The sequence below is a fragment of the Polyodon spathula genome, chromosome 4 (assembly GCF_017654505.1).
Source record: "Polyodon spathula isolate WHYD16114869_AA chromosome 4, ASM1765450v1, whole genome shotgun sequence".
In the NCBI taxonomy this organism is placed as follows: domain Eukaryota; kingdom Metazoa; phylum Chordata; class Actinopteri; order Acipenseriformes; family Polyodontidae; genus Polyodon; species Polyodon spathula.
This window is the reverse complement of record NC_054537.1, coordinates 16,965,617-16,986,733: the sequence shown is the minus strand read 5'-3', so window position 1 is coordinate 16,986,733 and position 21,117 is coordinate 16,965,617. Positions and strand designations below refer to the sequence as shown.

The 21,117-nt window shown below is 38.0% G+C and overlaps 1 protein-coding gene across 1 annotated transcript in view; it reads left to right on the top strand.

Annotated features, from left to right (window-relative positions):
- The window catches only part of LOC121313804 (POU domain, class 6, transcription factor 2-like), a 117,070-nt gene that overhangs the window by 34,692 nt on the left and 61,261 nt on the right, over positions 1–21,117 (top strand). The window contains exon 3 of the mRNA XM_041246599.1: positions 538–766. Within this exon, the coding sequence (XP_041102533.1) occupies positions 538–766 (229 nt within the window). The remainder of the gene's footprint in view (positions 1–537; positions 767–21,117) is intronic.

Below are 21,117 nucleotides of genomic sequence, written 5' to 3'. Positions count from 1 at the left end.
TTTGTCAAGGTAGAGTGTGCCTTTTCGAACTGATGGACCCATTTCACCCTCTTAATACAAATCACATGTTGTTATGGCTCTTTTAAGTTCTGTTTATGCCGCTTTATGTGTTAGATGTCTGGCAAATTTTACATGTAGCCACATCTAGGTCTCAGGAACAAAACTGCACAGATGAGATCCCACTCTTTGTCTTTGCTTTTTGGAAAAACAAATTTGTCATAGAAAAAGTGATATTTGAAATTTGAATTAAAATTAAACAGATATGAAACTGCAAACAGGGACCATGGAGTGTGGGGGGGGGTTTTATGTTGAATCTACTGAGATTTGAATTCAGGGGCGATCTAAATGTGAATAAATACGGAATACATACAATAAAGCACAAAGCTAGGGAGTGTTATGCATTGTGTTTTAAACCCTACAGCCTGTTCAGTAATACCATACTGTGGTTTAATCAAATGGCAAGCTATGTAAAAAAAAAAAAAAAAAATTGTTTTTGATCCTTTCCATTCACTGTTTTTTGTTCTGATTTTCTTGTAGTCGTTGTTGGCAGCACAACAGTTGGGATCAGCTGTGGCAGGGGTGATGCCTGGGGGAGCTCCAGGCCTCAATCAGCCAATCCTCATTCCTTTCAACATGGCCGGGCAGCTGGGCGGGCAGCAGGGGCTAGTGCTGACACTGCCCACCGCCAACCTGGCCAACATCCAAGGCCTGGTGGCAGCGGCAGCAGCTGGAGGCATTATGACGTTACCACTCCAAAACCTTCAAGGTAAGGCACGACCCCAGAACATCAAGGTTTGAACCAGCATGTCATCTGACAATGGGAGATTCTTGTTTTTAGATCACGGTGGAAGCCCAGATTACTTTCTGCCACATAAGTAATTAAAAGTACTATGCTTATGATATATGAAAATTAGAATAACTTTTTACTTCAGCTTTGACTAGTACTTACTTGCATTACGGACCTGACGCAAAAGCAGTGTCGCCACTTAAATTATGTATGAAAGTTCAACAAAGATGTATAATCAGTTGCTTGTCATACCATTTTCTAAACACAGCAGGCTACTTTAGCTCTATGGACAATTGAACATCTGTTAAACTGAAATTACTGTGTATCTGACACTATACATTATACTGTACACTGTATGTTTGGACTTCCATATCTTCACTGGTGTCCAGACCAGTCAAAATAAATTTATACTATAAAGGTTTTTGCTTTCATGAGGTCAACTATCTGGATTGGAGGAACATTTTCAAAATTTTCAATTGCAAGATATATATTTAAGCTACTTCTTATTTGAACTCCAGACCTGCTTCGATGTCTATAATAGCTCAAGAGGCCTGCTTCTCCACCTGTAAATGAAGTCCTGTTATTATAGTTCATTATAAATATTTATTTATTCATTTCATATTGTGCCTTTCATACCGAAGTACCACAAGGCACTGTATGTAAATACATAAAAATACAAAATATTCAAGTAATAATTATAATAAAAGTGTGTTTCAAATTTAGACCCAGCTTCCTTAGCACTGGAGGTAGTGCATTCCATAGTTATATAGTTCAGGCTTTTGCTCCAGCGTGCTAAAAAGATTCACATGTCTACTGCTGTTTTTTATGCTGAAAGTGTGCTTTTCTTGTTTGCACCAGCTTGTATGTCTGCTTGGCTATTTTTTTTAACTTAACTGCATGTTTTTAAAAGTTTAATGCTGCATGTTCTCTTTTTATCGTAGTTGTAAATGGTTTTCATTTTAATGTTTAAAATATTGTCTCTCTTATGCCATTAGATTGAGCTGAAGAAACTGTCAGTCATAAATCTTAGATGAGGAGGATGCACTAATGCCAAAGAATGTGCTTGTATAAATTTGGAGAGTGCATGTAAAGCAGGAGGTTGAAGATTAAAATAATGCCAGAACAGCACAAAGTAAAAGAAAATATAACAAAGTGAGGAAAATAGACCTTTCAGAGCAGAAGGATGATAAAACCTTAACGGACAAGCATGCATAAATAAAATCTCCATTCTGAAGTCCAGTGAATAATATACAGCTTAATAAATACTATCATATCTTCAGAGTCACTCTCTTCTGCACACAGAGCTGTATCTTTCCAGGCCTGGATAATGTGCCTCCTTGGTTTATCCTTTCAAAACTTTTTTTGTAGACAAAGGTATTTGAATGGCAGTGCCAGAGGAGAGGTTTCTTCTGTGGTTCTGTGCTTTTTAGCCATTGATTTTTTAAAAAAAAAATTTTTTAATGGGAGCAAACAAGAAAAAAGTGTTAAACTGCTTTGGGAAAACAGTTTTCTGTCCGTAGCAGTGAAGTTACTTTATATGCCAGGACCATTTCTCTGGCAACATCTTGCTCAGCCTTAGCCCACTGTGTATTCTTGTTAAACAGTAGGCTGACATTCTTCTTGACCAAATTAATTGTACTCACGGGTTAAGGGTATTTTCAGCCATTTCATTTACCATTAGAATTGAAATTTAGCTGGATTTCGACAGACAATAATAATAAGGATTATATGGCAAATGCTTTTCAAATTTGAAATGCATTATATATATTTTTTACAGGGTGTTTGTTGCTATTTGTATGTAATTAGTGTAAGATTTAAGTTTTTAAGAAGTACTTAATTATGCAAGGCTGTATGAGTCCTATTGTAAAAAGAGTTTGCACTTAGAGACAATGAAACATCCATGTAAGGTATAAAAACACAGTACCTTTATGGTTTATTTTGACCTCGCTTTGCTGTTTCCCAGATCACTTAAAAAATCCCTTTCAGGATATATTCGGAAATATGAACTGCGTCGATGTGTCCTGACGCTTGGTGGCACCGTTTACATCTCTGGCTGCAGTCTCGGAATAAGCATCCTGATTTGTTCCAGTCAGGTAGAGCATGATGTGCCCTAATAAAAGTCAGTGGATGTAGCTATTCATTATTCTCACTCGAGAGTTTCCTCAGGCTTACCTTTGCATACAGTAGCTGTGGCTGCAGTCTGCCCAAAGTCACGTGCAACAGTGTATGCTATGATTGTGTTCCTGATGACACCAATTGCAATACAAACTCTTGCTGGCAATATATGCCATCAGAGATGCAATTTATGAATGAAATTAGTGGTCTATCAGTTTCAGACGTGTTATTTTTATATTTGTAAACACCATTACAACACAATTTAACATTTTTCATAAAATGCCTACTGCTGCAGTAATTGTATACAGTAAATTAAATGCCATGACCGCTCTGGTTGTGAGTTGAGGTCAGAACCAGAGTCTTCTGTCATGTTCCTAATCAGAAGCCTGGTCATTTTGAACTGTCATTCCAGTATTTTGCATGTAGGCATTTTAGTAATTCTTTATGCTACTGTAATGTTATTATAATGAGACATTGGTAAAATGGAACCACGATGGTAACATTTTTGTAATATTTGCATACAGTCAAATGGGTGTGTCTTGAGGAGGTGCCGGAAGGTGGTCCAGGGACTGGCAGTTTTGACATCCGTTGGAAGGTCGATTCACCACTGCGGGGCAAGGGTGGAGAATGAGTGGGCTTTTGAGGCAGGGGATCATAGAGGAGGTACAGCCAGTCTTCTAGTGCAGGGAGAGCAGAGATGTCAGGTGGGGGTGTAGGGAGAGATGAGGGTCTGTAGCTAGCTGTGTGCAGTCTGGTCAAGGCATAAGTAGGCGAGTACAAGAGTCTTGAACTGGATGTGAGCAGTGATCGGGAGCTACTGGAACGAGCGGAGCAGTGGAGTGGCATGCGAGGAGGAGAGAACACCAGACAAGCAGTGTAGTTCTGGATGAGCTGGAGCGGACAGGTGGCGGACGCAGGGAGGCCAGCCAGGAGGGAGTTGCAGTAGTCTAGGCAGGAGAGTACCATTATAACTGGCTTCCAATTGTACTTATAGTTTCTTTATTGTTTTGTCTTTGACAAGCATACATTCAAGACTCTCATTTTTCAAAGTTGCTCTTCTCCAATCTAGTGTGCATTTTTTAAGTAGGATTTTTTTATTGTCTCTCAAGTCCTAACGTGTAAATATATCTCAGTCCTTACTTCCTTACTTAAATCTCAAAATCTGCATTCTGCCTAATTGTATTTAACGTGGTGCAGATTATATGTGTTAGTCTTATTCTTTTTGTATTCCTCTTCAAGAGACATGAAATAGCTTTCAGAATCAACATGAAAGCAAAACCCCACTTATGTATAGTAATGAGTACCAATGTCGGTAATAATCAAGATGATGTTTCAGTTAAAGTGCTCTTTTCTGAGCACTGTACACATGTAATGGGCTAAGGCGTGACAAAGATTATGGAAATTGCTCTCTTCATTACAACACCAGATAACCGATTCCTTGGGGAATATCAACATATCTCCATGCTACCTAATAGATGTCTAGCTGAATCATTTTCATTCTACCATAGCCTTCATAAAAAATACATTTAGGATCTGCTTTTAACAAATGCATGACCTTTTATAAATTGTTATTTAGAAGTTAATCTGCATAATGAAGGTTTTAAAAATACATTATTTTAATTTGTATGTCCTTCGCAAACCAACATAAACACCCCCTCACACTCACTTAAGGCATTTGACAATTAATAATGATTAATTAAATATATTAAGTAGGAAGTCTACACACTGTAATTCTGTGATATATTGACTGTTATAATTAAGCAAGTTTGTGCTTTTCAGTCGATGTACAAACACTGCAAGCATAAACGAGAGAAAAAAAATTGTGCTTCGACAGAAGAAAAAAAAATCTGTCAATCCATCAGGACATATTAGGGTAATAACAGTCCTGTATTCCCCTAACAACCATTTTACTTTTATTTCAACACATTTAAAGCCCATTTGTTTGTGGTTCCATTCAAAATGGTCTCAGTAATATGTCTTCAGCGTTAGAATTTAATGATTTAAGTTTGCTGCGCTTGTAAGATAACTCGCAGGGGAGAAAGTTGTATTAAATAAATAATAGAGATAAAATGTGTACCCTCATACATTTCAAAGCTAAAGCAACTCACTGTACAATGGAATAGCAGCACAGAGAGACAGAGCTGTAATTTGATTGATTTGTTTTGACAGCAGCCAAATAATTGAGAGTGAAAGGTGCCGGCGCAGATGAAATATTGTATGAACCAGATTTCTTAGGAAAACCCAGCAGCAACAGTCGCTAGGTTTTCATTTTCCTCTGATATCCCACCGATACCGAATATCAGTTTATCATGAGCTTTATGTGAGCAGTACTTTACTAGCCAGACAGACATTTGGGAATGCAGAGTGATTAATTATGACAGAATGTTAAAGGTGAAAATGTAGTAACATCTAAATAAATGTTAAGAAATGCAAACTTTTTTTTGTATTAAAATTAAGTTAGTCAGTAAGCGTACTGTAAGTGGGCAGAAAAGCCTTGTGGGGGTGTTCAGACAAACGGGATTTAACCCTTTAACTGAACATTGCAATTCGCAAGAACTCATAGGCCTATATAAACTCCACTGGTAGTCTCAGCCATGTAGAGCCTCCAATAACTTGCAGTAGATGCCTCTAAACTGGGTTTTTAAATATTAAACATATCACTGGAATTTTAAATTTGTATAAAAAAAAACATATTTAACATGTTTTGACAATGTCTGAATACAGTATATTTTGCAGTTACTCTATCAAGCCAGGCATTTAACCAAACAACAAAAAAATATCCAAAGGGCCAAATTGTACATAAAATGTGTAGTCGTTTTGATCAAGTTATTTGTTTAACAGAATGACTCCTCCTTAAACAAAGCTTACCGTAAGGTCCAGAATAAAATATACATCCAGTTTATAGTACCCTAATACCACCATAGTATACTACAGATATAACCTGAGTGTACAGCACACCTTGTATACCTGAACAGGACATGAAATAAACAAATAAATAAATAACAGAAAGAGTAAAAAGATTGTGAAATGGGGGTTAATCTAAAGGCTAAAAGTTCATGTACAGTATGTAGTATGTACTGTGACGCAGTCATGGCCCGCCCCTGAGGTCAAAAAAACACTGCAGTCACAGACCTCACCACCATTTCCCTTTCAAGAACTAAGCTGACAGGAGAGCTGTTTCAGTTAAGTACTTATCTGCTATATATTTCATATTTATTGTGTTTTACACAATTTATATATGATGTTAAAAATAATCGCTGTATTAGTTTTACTAATTACACGTATGTTGTGCACTACAGCATGTTGTTTGTTACGTCTCACTGCGGCCTTGTGCCCCGTGTGAAGCAAGCAGCTTGAGTTGCTCCTTCCCAGGGATCAAGTAACATGTCGGCTGAATTTGTACTCTCCCCACAGGCTGCAATAGCTCCGGCTGGAGGTATTTATTTCTCATTTTGGCTTAGGCCAAAATTACGAGGTGGTTTGCATATTTTACTGTATGCAATTGTTACAATTACTGTATTTTGTTGATTTTTTTTTTCTCACCCTTACTTTGGGGTCTCCTGCGCCTGTGCCCTCTGCAGGCCAGGTTCAACAGCAGGGTTTTTCAGCCTGCCTTAACCGTGGCAGCCTATTGACAGTGTCTCGTCACTGTCTAAAGGTCCTGTCTTGGTGGAAACAGCCTGCCCGTCTACGTCTCAGCTTCACCAGAAGGGAGGTCATCATCACAGACGCGTCTAGCCTTTGCTTGGGGCACTGTGTGGAATGGCAGGGGTTTGAAAGGCATGTGGAACCCCCTTGGCAGGGTCTTAAACCTACAGGCAGTTTACCTGGGACAAACTGGGCTCCGGACCACCACTCAAGGAAAGTCCCCAGTGCCTCAGAGAGGAGGCTTCACCCCAAGGTGGTGAGCCTTATTTGGGAGAGATTCGGGAGAGCAGAGATAGATCTCTTTGCCTCCCAGGAATCAACCCATTGTGCCCTCTGGTTCTCTATAATAGGAGGTGGAGATCTGCTGGCAGTAGATGTCTTGGCACACTAGTGGCTGAGGCAACTGTTATATGCCTTCCCACTGCTTGTCCTGCTCCTGCTGTGTCTGGAGAAAATCTTGTTGGTCCAGGAGACCCTGGTTTTCAACCCTGATGCAGCTCATTAACGGCCAGCCGTGGAGACTGTTTAAGCACCGCAACCTGCTCAGTCAGACATGGGGGCCTTATGGCATCCCAACCCATCAAGTCTGCAGCTTTGGGTCTGGCCCCTGAGCAGCTGCATTTGAGCGTTCTGGGCTTTCTGTCATTGAAAACCCTGCATAATGCCAGAGCACTGTTCACGCAATCCCAGTACTGGTACGTGGGGTGTTTTTCAGACGTGGTGTCTGCCTCGTGGGTTCGACCCCACAACCTGTTCCAAAGCAGTTATACAGCAATTTTTTTAGGATCTTTTTGAAAAGGGTAAATCCCCTCCACATTAACCCTTAGTGGTACATTTATTCAGCGCTTGTCAGGAGCGTCGGGTCCAATTTATTTACACACGTGTTGTTTAATTTTTTTTTGTTTTCCAGAGTAAAACAGGTTTAAAAGGCATTGAATTGCAAAAAGTACTGTATCTTCAGTCAAGCCCCACACCTTGTTCGTATATCTTTCACATACCTCTTTATAGACGTGCATACTGGTAAATCCTCTCCTGATCACTCACTTTATCACCAAACCCCTCAATAATGCGATCCAAGTCATTATTTTATTACTATAACATCTAAAAAAAACTCTGCAAATGTCCATGATATTCTTTATGCGTTGGATGCAGAAGCAGCTGTCTCTTTGTTCATGTTTGTGTTATTTCTGTGGTGTACGGGGCTATCAGATACACCCTTTTTTTCCCTCCCTTTTCAGCTTCATTCGGCTGCTATCAGTCTCACTCGGCCATTGAAAGGTTTTTTCCGGCTTTTTCCAGAGAAAAAACGACTGAAGACCTGTGCTTTAAGACTTTTTGACAGGGTCCAACATCGGACTGTAAAGGGAAAACTGAGAAGTTCTATCTTGCCACGTCAAAATTGACTCGGTCTCCCCAGGAGTGGGGCAATTTTTGAAAGGGGCTCGCCGGCTTAGGCAACCTATGAAGGACATTGTTTCTCACTGGAGTTTAAATGTGGTGCACTCATGAGCCCGTGCATTCAGCTGAGCTGAAATATTTATTGTCGTTCAAAGTGGCTTTCTTGCTTGCTGTCACGCCGCAAAGCGGGTGAGTGAGATGCAGACATTCTCCATTTCTAAAGACTGCTTAATTTTTACAGAGGCCAGGACGAAGTTTACACTCCATACCAATTCTGCCTTTTTGCCGAAGACGATCTTGACATTCTATATCAACCAGTCTGTGGGATTGGAGGATTTCCATCCACCTCCTTTCCAGTTTAATAGAGCGACGGCTCCATACGCTCTGCCCAGTCTGGGCCCTGGCGTTCTTTGTTGACAGGCTGAAAAGTTGGAGGCAGCCCAAACTGTTTTTTGTCTGCTATGGGGCTAAATCCCATGGTGAAGCCCTGTCTAAGCAGTGGCTGTCTACTTGCCCCTTCCAAAGAAACTCACTGCCCATTCCACCAGGAGCATGGCAACTTCATGGGCTTTATTTCAGGGTGCATCTGTCAAGGACTTTTGCGATGCAGCAGTGTGGGCTACTCCCCATACTTTCACTAGGTTCTACAGGCTTAATGTCATGGATCCTTAAAACTCTGATTTCATAACTAGTGTTAAGGGCGGCTTCTCAGTCGATCCTTAAAAACACAGGCATAGAGGTGAGTTTCTCCTATTTGTTACTGGGGTTCCGTATGGTATCGCACAAGGCAGCCTCTCAGCTTAGTCTTGTAGCATTCCAGTCGTTCTGCAATATTGCCCTTGAGACTGCTTTGGTACACTCACCCATACGGTAATGGTTACATTTTGTACTTGAAAGGGAACTTTAGGTTATTATCATAACCCTGGTTCCCTGAAGTAGAAATTTAACCATTAATCTTCAAGGTCACTACATCCATGATTGCAGCAGGCTCGAAGGAAAAATTATGTTAAGGTCTGTGACCGCTGTGTTTTTATGTCTTCGGGGGCAGGCCATGACTGCATCACAGGCTTGTCGAGCAGCTTTGGTATGTCTTATTTAGGTTTCAGGTCTTTAGGAGGTAAGTATCCATGTGGCAGTGGTTACATTTCTATTTTGACATCTTTTGAATCGTGGATTTAAGATGTTGCCTATTTCATGATTATAGAATTTTGACACAGTTGGCAAGTTAACTCATGGTGTAGCCTGTGAATTGTATGTCAAAATTATTTTAGTTGTTTACTTGCCTAAATCTGCTCGCTAATAAACAAAGCCATTTTGGAAGCAATATAAAGTCACATTTGGTCATTAAGGTAACAATTGTCCCATTTATTGCAGTGCATGGTGTTCTCAGTCATTTGTACTTCTGAGAGAGATTTTTTGATCCTGCACAAGAGAGGTGAAAATGTACATGTCTCTGTATGAGAGAATGCGGAGTGGACAGAAAGCCAAGATGATGCCAGCTCTATAAAATAAAATACTTATATTAAAGATACACAACAGAACATTCTCTCAAGATCAGGCTTCAAATGGAGATTAAAACAGATATATTGATAATGTAAAAACAGTTACATATGTGCTTATGACATAATCCAAGCTAATAACCTTAATTGTTGAAAGCACTAAATCAAAAGTCACTGTAAGGGGAAATTTAACCAAAAAAAAGCCTGTATTCAACAGTTCATTCAGCATTTCATCTGCCACTGGCAAATAACAATGGGTTGTTGCTCACCGGCTCTGCATTTCTCTGCTCTGTTGAACTCCCACCAAAGGTGTCACTGCACTACATTAACAACAACATGTAAGTGGGCACCTAAAGTAAAAACAACTCTGGAATTTGTACAGACCTCAGCATTTGTAATGTTTTCTTTTCAATATACAACTGTAATTCATGGAATAAACGTATCCCTTCTGCTTAAAAAATACTTTCATATCCATTAAACTTTAATTAATTGCGCACATTTTCGGGTTATGATACTGCGTACCAGCTGTAGATTATTAACTGGAGCAGAATAAACCCCCAGACTAGCAATTATATAATTACAGTTGTGAGGAATGTTTTTTAATATTTTCGATTAGTAATTTGCTGGTAGCTGCTCTAATCTGTTTGAGTTTAGCCATTAGTTATTCTTCTTTACCTGAAAGTTATTTGTAACAGAGCTCTTGGATAAGGTGGATTTCAAGTCCAGGTGTGATGAATGATAAACTTGTGTTTTGAGACTTTCGTAAAAGCTGGATTTCTTTTTTTTTTTCTGAAAGATTTGTGCTCTCTGTACATTAAGAGTGTTGCAGAATTCGCTGAAGCATATTCTAAAAGCTTTCGGGACCGATCTGTAGTCAAGCATTTAAATGAAAATTGATTTGTGATTTACATGGTCAGTGGAAAGAAAATGAACTTACGAAATGTTGTAAATGAAATATTAGACAAGTAGAAAAAACCGTAGATGGTGATCTGGTGGAACTGAAATTCCCATCTGGAAGAATTGTGTGACATTTTTACATTTATCTGTGTTCTGCATGAGCTGTAATGTTAATGGTAATTTTATGGGACTGAACTGAAATGAAAATAGTGTTATCGCAGATTGCCTACAATATAGGATTGTGTTCAATGGAGAGTCCTGGATCCTTTTCTCCATTTTCCTATAATATGACTCATTGCACTATTCAGCTTCTGTTGTTGAATGCATTCTGCCTTTTACTCCAGGTTATTAAAGGAAGAGCATCAAATTCTCCTACAAGCAACCATCTTTCTTAAAGCAACATAGCAGATGGTTTACATTTACACGTGTTTGTCTTAGGCAGAAAACTACAGTAACTGTATTCTGAAGGTGTCATTCTCTTGTAAGTAAACCTGTGAATATCTTACAGAGCTTCAAGGAGTGTCTTTAAAATGGTGTTAATCTTTTTGCAATATTAGTTTAAGATATTTTAGTTTTTTAAGGATAGCAGGTAATTTTTTTTGTACAATGTTTAAGTCCATGCAGTGCAGTGTGTGTTTCTGTTGGCCCTCCCTATAACAGAAAGTATTTTAAAAAGCTAATTGTATTTGTTTAGGGGGCCATCATAATAGTGGTAAACTCTGCATGGTACTGGATAATATTCCTAAACGTTCATGTTTTTTTTTCTAGATAGGTATTTTATTCATTCACTTGGTGAATTGGTATGTGTAAATAACCCTAGAAACAACATGTGATGGATTTATGATTGTACATGGCGAGAGCTGCTAATTCTGGTTTACATGATTTTAGTAGAGGCAGGGGTTTCATTTTTGTTGTGGTCAAGCTTTATAGCATGCTCAGGTTCTGCATGATGTTTACCCTAACACTGAAATAAAGCCTGCTTTATCACATTGAATTTTAGTCTCATGAGTGCAATGTAGCTTTTTTTACATGTTAGAGCTCTTGTGTGATAGAGTCCAAGAAGTCAGTCAATAAGAGCAGCCATTTAGCTAACCAGTGAACAAGGACACAGTTAAGTTTGCTCTACTTCATTGTATTTTGTGATCTCACATTCGTAGAAGGGTTTCAGTTGGGCTCACCGATAACCACCCAAAGCAGTTAAAGCATACTTTATTGTACTTGGAATTGCCTTTTTGTTGCATTAAATGACAGGAGTTCATGTGTTATCTTTGCAATTTTTAAGGGGCTGTATAAAATTGACAATTTGGCGATTATTTCTATGCACCAATATAAAAAACTAAATGTATTACTCATGGAGCCAAGTGTTTATAAAGTGTCAGCAAGTGGCTACAGTAAATTAAATCAAGGCTCTGCCTCTAACTCAGTGAAGACAAAATGATGAAGGCTAACGTCAAAAGCACTTTACAAACTTCCTTTATCAATGATACTTGTAACACCAATGAGTTTTACTGCAGTTAACAGGGTTCTGAGAAAAAAAAGAACATCCCTCAGCTTGACCTCCTGCTATCAATCAACAGAGCGGGAGTGTTAAAGAAAGATTTTTTTTTTTTTTTTTAAAGCAGTGCAAACATTGAATAATTGAAGCAGAAAATAGGCCAACACTAAAAACAGATATACTCCTTTAGAAAGGAAGACTGTTTTTGGTCCACCATATGTCTTTGAACAAAAATAAGCTATGAAAAGTCAGTCATTGGTAATTGCATGGCACACACAAGTTGAATGTACTGGACAAGTAGCACGGTGGTATCCGTTTGGTAAAAGTAAAGTTAGAGCTAGAGTTAGAAAATATGGCTAGTAGTTGTGCTTGCTCTGTAGTGCTTCATTACTACACTGAACACAAATATAAACACAACATGCAACAATTTCAAAGATTTTATTGAGTTACAGTTCATATAAGGAAATCAGTCAATTGAAATAAATTCATTAGGCCCTAATCTATGGATTTCACATGACTGGGAATACAGATATGCATCTGCTGGTCACAGATACCTTTAAAAAAAAAAAAAAGGTAGGGGTGTGGATCAGAAAACCAGTCAGTGTCTGGTGTGACCACCCTTTGCCTCATGCAGTGTGACACATCTCCTTCGCATAGAGTTGATCAGGTTGATTGTGGCCTTTGGAATGTTGTCCCACTCCGTGTGCGAAGTTGCTAGATATTGGCGGGAACTGGAACACGCTGTCGTACACGTCGATCCAGAGCATCCCAAACATGCTCAATGGGTGACATGTCTGATGAGTATGCAGGCCATGGAAGAACTGGGACATTTTCAGTTTCCAGGAATTGTGTACAGATCCTTGCGACATGGGGCCGTGAATTATCATGCTGAAACATGAGGTGATGGCGGCAGATGAATGGCACGACAATGGGCCTCAGGATCTCGTCTTGGTATCTCTGTGCATTCAAATTGCCATCGATAGAATGCAATTGTGTTCGTTGTCCATAGCTTATGCCTGCACATACCACTCTGTTCACAATGTTGACATCAGCAAACCGCTCGCCCACAAGATGCCATACACACTATCTGCCATCTGCCCGGTAGAGTTGAAACCGGGATTCATCCGTGAAGCGCACACTTCTCCAGCGTGCCAGTGGCCATCGAAGGTGAGCATTTGCCCACGGAAGTCGGTTACAACGCCGAACTGCAGTCAGGTCAAGACCCTGGTGAGGACGACGAGCACACAGATGAGCTTCCCTGAGATAGTTTCTGACAGTTTGTGTAGAAATTCTTCAGTTGTGCAAACCCACAGTTTCATCAGCTGTCCGAGTGGCTGGTCTCAGACGATACAGCAGGTAAAGAAGCCAGATGTGGAGGTCCTGGGCTGGCGTGGGGCTGGTTGGACGTACTGCCAAATTCCCTAAAACGACGTTGGAGGCGGCTTATGGTAGAGAAATGAACATTCAATTCTCTGGCAACAGCTCTGGTGGACATTCCTGCAGTCAGCATGCCAATTGCACACTCCCTCAAAACTTGAGACATCTGTGGCATTGTGTTGTGTGACAAAACTGCACATTTTAGAGTGGCCTTTTACTGTCACCTGCACAAGGTGCACCTGTATAATGATCATGCTGTTTAATCAGCTTCTTGATATGCCACACCTGTCAGGTGGATGGATTATCTTGGCAAAGGAGAAATGCTCACTAACAGGAATGTAAACAAATTTGTCCACAAAGTTTGAGAGAAATAAGCTTTTTGTGCTTATGGAAAATTTCTGGGATCTTTTATTTCAGCTCATGAAATACGGGACCAACACTTTACATGTTGCATTTATATTTTCGTTCAGTATACATTTCTAGGCTTCTTCATCTGTGGAATATAGGGAGATTTTGTGACTAAATCAGAGAAGCAGATTTTAAGATGCAGTAGTTCACAGTGATGGAGATTATAGAGAGAGAGAGAGAGAGTTCGCCCTGTTTCCCACTGTTCTGTAACAACAAGGTACAATGTATTTAATTTAGTAATGCTAAAATATGATGTTTATTATTATAACATCATTAAGAAAAAACAATGAAGCTAACTCATGCAGACACGTTGTGGCCCCTGCCTTTGTCAGTGCAGTAACATCATTTCGTACGATGACCAGTGGGCGCAACACGTCTGCATGAATGATGATGTTACAATAATAAATATATAAGCTTAACCGCAGATACCTGGTGAGAGCTTGACGTTTTACGACATTCTGTATATTTACTTGAGTCTATAGCACACCGTCAATACAAGAACATTGCTCTTTTAACGTGCTCCTATTTTTTAAATTAAAACATGATGTTATAATCACACTTTTTGTAATTACACTTGTTTCATATTTTCCTTTTAATCTTATTTTTTTCCATAACAGCTTAATAAGGCAGTGTGAAAAATACTCTTGGACCATTGGACCTGCTTTTTATGTAGCACACTAGCTTTGAGGCATATTTGCAAAACCAGAAGGGACATGGAAAACTTCAACCATGCATCAACACAACAACAACAAAAAAGGAAGTCAATTGTTGCAAAGTGATATTGCATTGCTAATAGATGAAGGGAGCATTTATTATCATATGTTGCTGAATAAGTCAAAATTAAGTATGTGGTTCTTGCCCTATCCTTTTGAAACTGTAGACTGTGGGGAATTTAAGCAGCAAAGGGTTTGAAAATGTACTTTTTAAAAACATTAACATTGCAGAAGGGCAAGATTAGAGAGAAACTGCTAAATGGAGTCTGCGGTTTGTAATTGTAGGTTTTGGCATAATTGTCCTAATTAATAGCCCTGCTCTTCAAGGAGGTCGCTAGTCTGTCTGTAGGTTGGATTCATGATAGTTGTTCTGCTGCTGTGTTTTTGGCAGGTTCAGAGTGAGTCAGCAGGGTAAAAAGGCCCCCGAGAGGAGTCTCTGGTTTTAATGATCCTTAGAGTCCCCCCATTTGACTAACCACAAGTACATCCCGCCTGGATTAGATAGCATCTGCACAGACCACAAAGCCTTTCACAGTGGTCGCACATGTGAGGAAGGAGGAGATCCATTTCACTTTTAAGCTTTAAGTACATTTCATTTTAAAACAGATCTGCTTACTCTAAATTGGAAATATGTTTTGTGTGTGCGTGTGTGTGTAAATGTCATAAACATTTTTTTTATTGATTTGTTGCTTTAAATAAAAATATACCATTATATTTCTTTAGTATCCCATTTTTATTTTCATCAGAGTCCAAAAAGAAAATATAAAATGTTCACATCGATATCAGATTACTGGCAAGTACTTCTTAATATTCAAATGTATGTGTATTCAGATGTTGATGCACCATCATCTCAACTGTCTAGGCCTTGTCGTTTAGTCATATGTCGATCATTCATTAATCTAAAACATTTTTAGATTGTTCCTGCACAACTGTGTAACTGGTTACTATAATGCATCATGCCTGTATATTCAACTACAGTGTGGGCTTTTCAGTTATTTTCTTTTAAAGCATAATAAGTTCTATGATGTCTAGTTAAATACGTCAGCTGTGATGATGGTCTCTAGACCAGGAGTCTCCAACCCTGGTCCTGGAGAGCTACTGTGGCTGTTGGTTTTCGTTTCAATCAATCTCTCAGTTACTTAATTGAACCAATTGTTGGCTTAATTAGTCGATATTAACAGGTGTTCAAGATCTTTAGAAAAGATGATGTAAAGATGCCTATAAAACCTGCTGGATAAGGGCTCTCCAGCACCAGGGTTAGAGACCCCTGCTCTAGACCTTAGGAGACCACAGAGGTACTAGAACAGGGCTTCTCAAACTCAGTCCTGGGGACCCCGTGTTGCAGCTGGTTTTCATTCCAACTGAGCTCTCAGTTACTTAACTAGACCCTTAATTGAACTGATAATTTGCTCAATTAGACCCTTTTACTTGTTTTCAGCTCTTGAACAGTTTTGCATATTTCAAGTTAGCTGTAACATTTTATAAGTAACTTGAACTGCAACTGATTAAGAGCTGAAAACAAGTAAAAAGGTCTGTTTAGGACCGAGTTTGAGAATCCCTGTACTAGAATATGGAATAGTAAGAAAGCAGCTCATGCACGTATACCAAAAGGGATATACTTTTTAAATATTTAGCTATTGCAGAATCTGTGAGCGCGTGTGTCTATTGGCCTTAGCATTTATTAGTTTTAGAACTAATTTAGATTTAATTTAGCCATTCATTTATGGCCTAACTCTGGATCAAACCCGCTCCCCTATTCCCAGTCAATTCTCACTCTCAGCTTTACCAGTCAGATCTGTTCAAAATTCCTTCACAGTTTTGTCAAATGTAATTAAGGATGTACTGTAATTGTAAAACATGCTTGTGTTTTGTGCCAGGCAGACAGTGTTGAGAAAGGTTGTTAACAGTTATGAAACTGTTCTCGCTTTCCTGCTTTTCTGATCAACATTAAAATCAACATATGCATATGAATAACCCTTCTGGTTTAGATAACCAAACAACATGAGGTTCTGTTGATATACTAGATAATATATGCTATGCAATAGATGCTGCAACAGTCAATGCCCTGTTTTTTTGTTTGTTTTTTTTTAGCATCAGAGAAGCTTTTACATTTTTTATCATTTCAGATGACATGGTCTTAAACAAGTATATCCTTTACTGTATGTATGTCCTGGGGCAGTGTGATACTATTTTAAAAACATACACACCAATATATGCAGTATTTAAAAAAAAAAAAAAGCATTTCCCACTTTAAAAGACATTTTAATCTTGTCATTAAAATTGACTAATGCACTTTTTTGATATTACACTTTGAAATTGTGATCTGAATTATGTCCAGTAACTTGAAATGGTTAAGTAAAGGGAAAGCTTCCTTCCTTTCATGGGTGTTTTTTTTTTTTTATACCATTTTGCACCTTGTCCTGAGAAAGCCTGTGCGTTTCTAGTGCATACATTTCTTGTGATGATATATTGTCCTGGTGGGAAATTTCATTTACTGGCTGTGCCCTTTGTTGAACCTGTTGTTCGTCAGCGAACATGATAAGCGTATAAGTAGCATGCTTCTTCATTTATCATACATCATTTTAGACACCCAAATATCTCATATACAATTCAGCAAACTGCAGCAGAGGAAACTACTAAATTAGCAAAAACAATCTATACAGTATTTTTCTTTATACTAGATGATCTCAGTAATATAAATTATATCAAGTTTGTTATTTGTACAATGAATAACAAAAAAAAACAGATTAAAAACCCTTTTACTCCCATTTAGAATGGCATATAGAAAAATGTTTGAGGTGTATTTTCTGTACTGTTATGATCTTAAAAACCCATAACTGACATCACTATCCTTTTTATTGTTGTTGTGGCTGCTTTGCTAGTGTGCTGATTTGAAAGAACATGCAAATTAAAATACAGATAAGTAAGACTGTAATCATTAAAAAGTATAGTCAGCATGTGGTTGTACTGTGCCATTAAAAAGATAATAGTCAACATCTAAATTAATAACCATTCTAAAGGTAGGAGCAGCTTGTGTTACATACCACAATACTGTGTAAGTCATTTGATGCAAAACTGAGACAGCATGACAAAGGGCATTTCAATATCCCAGTTAATCCACTTTTTTTTTTTTTCTTTAACTCACAATAATTGTTAAAAATGCCAAATTCCCTTCAAAGGGTTCAAAGCATTATGAAAGACAGGGGAATATGTTTTGAGTCAAGGCTGTTTTTCTTTTCAACATACAACATTGCAAAAATAATTATATAAAGCAGCTGGAATGTGAAAAATGACATCTTTACGAGACATAAATAAGCCTCTTTCTTTCTTTCTGTCTTTCTTTCGTTCTTTCTTTTTTCTTTATAATGGCAAAATTGCTTTAAACCCCACAATCATAATTGTTATCAAAAATAATCCCAAGGAAAGGCTAATATAAGGTGAGCAGACTATTATAAAAGCTCTAATACACTCGATTTCTTGAGCAGCAAATGTAGCCTCTCAATCTCCTGGTGCTTTTAGTGTCAGTCAGAGAGCACTCAGTCATTTCTGTGCATCAAGCCTGCAGTATTGATTTTTCCACTGACTGAAACAGCCCTATAAGCATAAATTTTGCATGAGGCTTTCACTTTGTAGACTCTGCTTTGGTCCAACAACACATGATGTGAACATGAAGACTGTATAATAACCATGCATGGTAAACCTACAGGCATTAAAGTGCGGTCTTTCACAGGCTTGAAGGACAAAAGGCTGGATGCAGCTGAGAATGACACATCAACCGCATGAGGGAAGCAAATATCATTTCCATCTTGGCAGCCCACATCCATGTCTATTCTTGTTCCAAAACCTTATCGCTGATATTGGGACAGATAGCAGTGATTTGTTTGAAAGAAAGCTGAGATAATCAATGGCCAAACATCAAACACAGTGTGGCCCGCATATTATTCCTGTTTTATTTATTTATTTATTTATTTGTTTATTTATTTTAACACTTCTTTTTTTGTGTAGTGGTTGCATTTCTTTCAAGTCTGCCCCTAGGACCAACATTGTACAGCACTGTTTGATAACATCTTGTATCACACATTGGAAGCTTTATCCAAAGATCCCAGCAAGTGATAGGAGGTCTTCAAGCCTTTCCTTGATACGCTTCCCATCCTCTTTACTCTCAGGTTCCTGCTGTATTGAGGTTTCCAGCAATGTGCTTAATCTCAAAAACGTTGGTTTATTGTCATAAAAAAAATTGTCAAAAAAATAAAAAAACAACATACTTCCACTTCAGTAGTTATTTTAAATTACATTTCAGCCAAACTGATAATGCTGAGATACTTAAAAAAAAAAAAAAAGATTTACAGCAGAGTAAAAATGGGGTGGGAACACGTCCGTACAATATTTCATAGGGCAAGCTACTAATAATAAGCAGGGTTCTCCACATGAATTCTGTACATCTGGGTGCACTTTTAACAGAAAAAAAAAACTTGCCATACCTTAAATGTGTAATACGACAAAGACTTTGAATAGTGTGTTGTTGTAAATTGACTGTCTGGTTGCTCTTTTTTATGTTCTATATTTTCTTTTTCTTTAGTAGGTTGTAGGGTTAATGTAGGTTTAATGGAGTTTACACCAAAAAAATTGCAACCTTTTCACTTGTTAATGCATGTCTATTTTTGTTTTTCGCTGTTCCAGATTTTTGGAATTCAACTGTTCATTTTAACATTTTTTTTACACAACAATACTCACATACATTTGGTCACTATCGTAACTGTTGCATGAAACCGCAGTGTAATAATCCAGCACCTTGCATTTGTATGTCAACTGACAACAGCTGATATCCCATCACGCCTCTATACACAAACCCCAATATCTCTCACAAGCATATGGGTACATATTTTTACAATATCACAACAAAAGAAATACACTTTTGTGCATTTGTATAGCCCTGCTATCTATCACCTTACAGTACAATAATATGAAAAAAAATTGACTGGCAGTAGCCGGCGCAAATTTATTTTTTTTTCAGCTGTTTGAAATGGCCTGGGGAGAACCCTGAGTAAGGTGAAGGTGGTTAATGCCTGACTATGGTGTGCTAAGGGGGGGCGCAAAGGGGTTTTCTAAGAAAATGCCCTGTGGAGTAATTTTGATACCTCGCTTTTCCAAGAGTTTTTATTCCTGCGCTACCCAGGGTTAGGCAAATTTAAAGGCTTTTTTTGTTTTTGTTTTTTTAAACTTGCTTAAAAAGTACAACGAAGCAAACAAATGCACTCCGAATATGCATATAAAATTTGATTTTCAAACTGACAGTGCAAAATGATGACTTCAGTAGTAGGTTTTGTTGTATTTAACAAACATGAGGCCTTCAAATGCCTCATCAATTATGCTGTATTCAGTGAACCAATACATTTTACAATGACAAAAACTGAATGCGGAATACCATTCATCATGGTAATGCATTAAATCATCAAAAAGTTCAGTTATGTGGGGTCCCATTAACAATCAATTCACAATTACCTAGGCAACTTAATAATTAAATTAACATTATTATAAAATCTTCTCAATTAAATGAAGCATTAAATTAACCAACCCTGGTGCTAACACCAGGTATCGGCCAAAAACTCTGGAATGGTCTTGTTATCAGCGATTTTAAACGCAGGGCCTCCCGGTATAAAGCTCTTTTCTTTAACCACTGGACCACTAAGCCTCCTATAAGTTTAGATTATTTTGTAGTTTTGTTATACCTTTATCCAACGTTGGCCATCTTGCAACTGCCATCAGATTGTAGTAGACTAAAGCTTACAGCATTTATAATTTTATAATAACACGTGGGGATTTGTAATGCTGTATTTTTCTGAACCCGACTACTTACTCTTTAAGTTGAGAGAAATGGAAACTGGTAGTTGTAGATACATCTTAAGTTAATTAGAAGTTGAGAAACTCGTTTTTCAAGTTTGTTATTGAGTAATGTTAGTGTTTTGAAAAATAACACGTAAAGTGAGAAAGGAAAGTGAGGAGGCCCTGCTCTGTTGTGAGACCAATCAGGGACTGGTTGTCCAAGGCAAATGTCTGTATTAAAATACGCCTGTCACCTGCACCTGAGCCAATGAGATTTCCACCACAACACACAACACGCAACTCTCAAACTGTATTGCATTGGCCAGTTAACTTAAAAAATACCTTCTGTCAACCAGGTCACCCTCATTAGCTAATCTGAACCAATCAGAATGCTGCATTGCATTCACAAGAGGGGTTTATTTGTACAGATGCTTTTAACAATTCCATAATGGCATTAACCCAGCTGCCCCTTTATTGTTCATTAATCGGATAGGCCGTCACTTAGCCAGCTGGACAGCTTTTTGTGTTAAACAAACCATTTTTGCCTTGTTTTTGAAAGTACACACTTTTTTTATTGTTGTTATGAAAGCGTAAATATATTATTTCAATAGAACGTAAATAACAACAATACATTTACAGTTGTAGGCATTATAATATATATCTATAATCTATATATATATAATATATATATATATATAGTATATATATTATATATATATATATATATATATATCCCAATTGCGCATTATAGAAGTAGAAAAATATACTTTTTTTTTTTTTTTTTTTTACAATGGCAGCATTATAATAACATTATAATACTTGTGCAGGCATATCTCTTTTTAGAAATTATTTTTTGTGTGATAGATTTCAAAGCAGACGCACTTCAAACCCTCATCAATGCTAATGTCTTTATCTAACACATATATATCAGAAAACTTGCGTCGCAAATTTTCAATC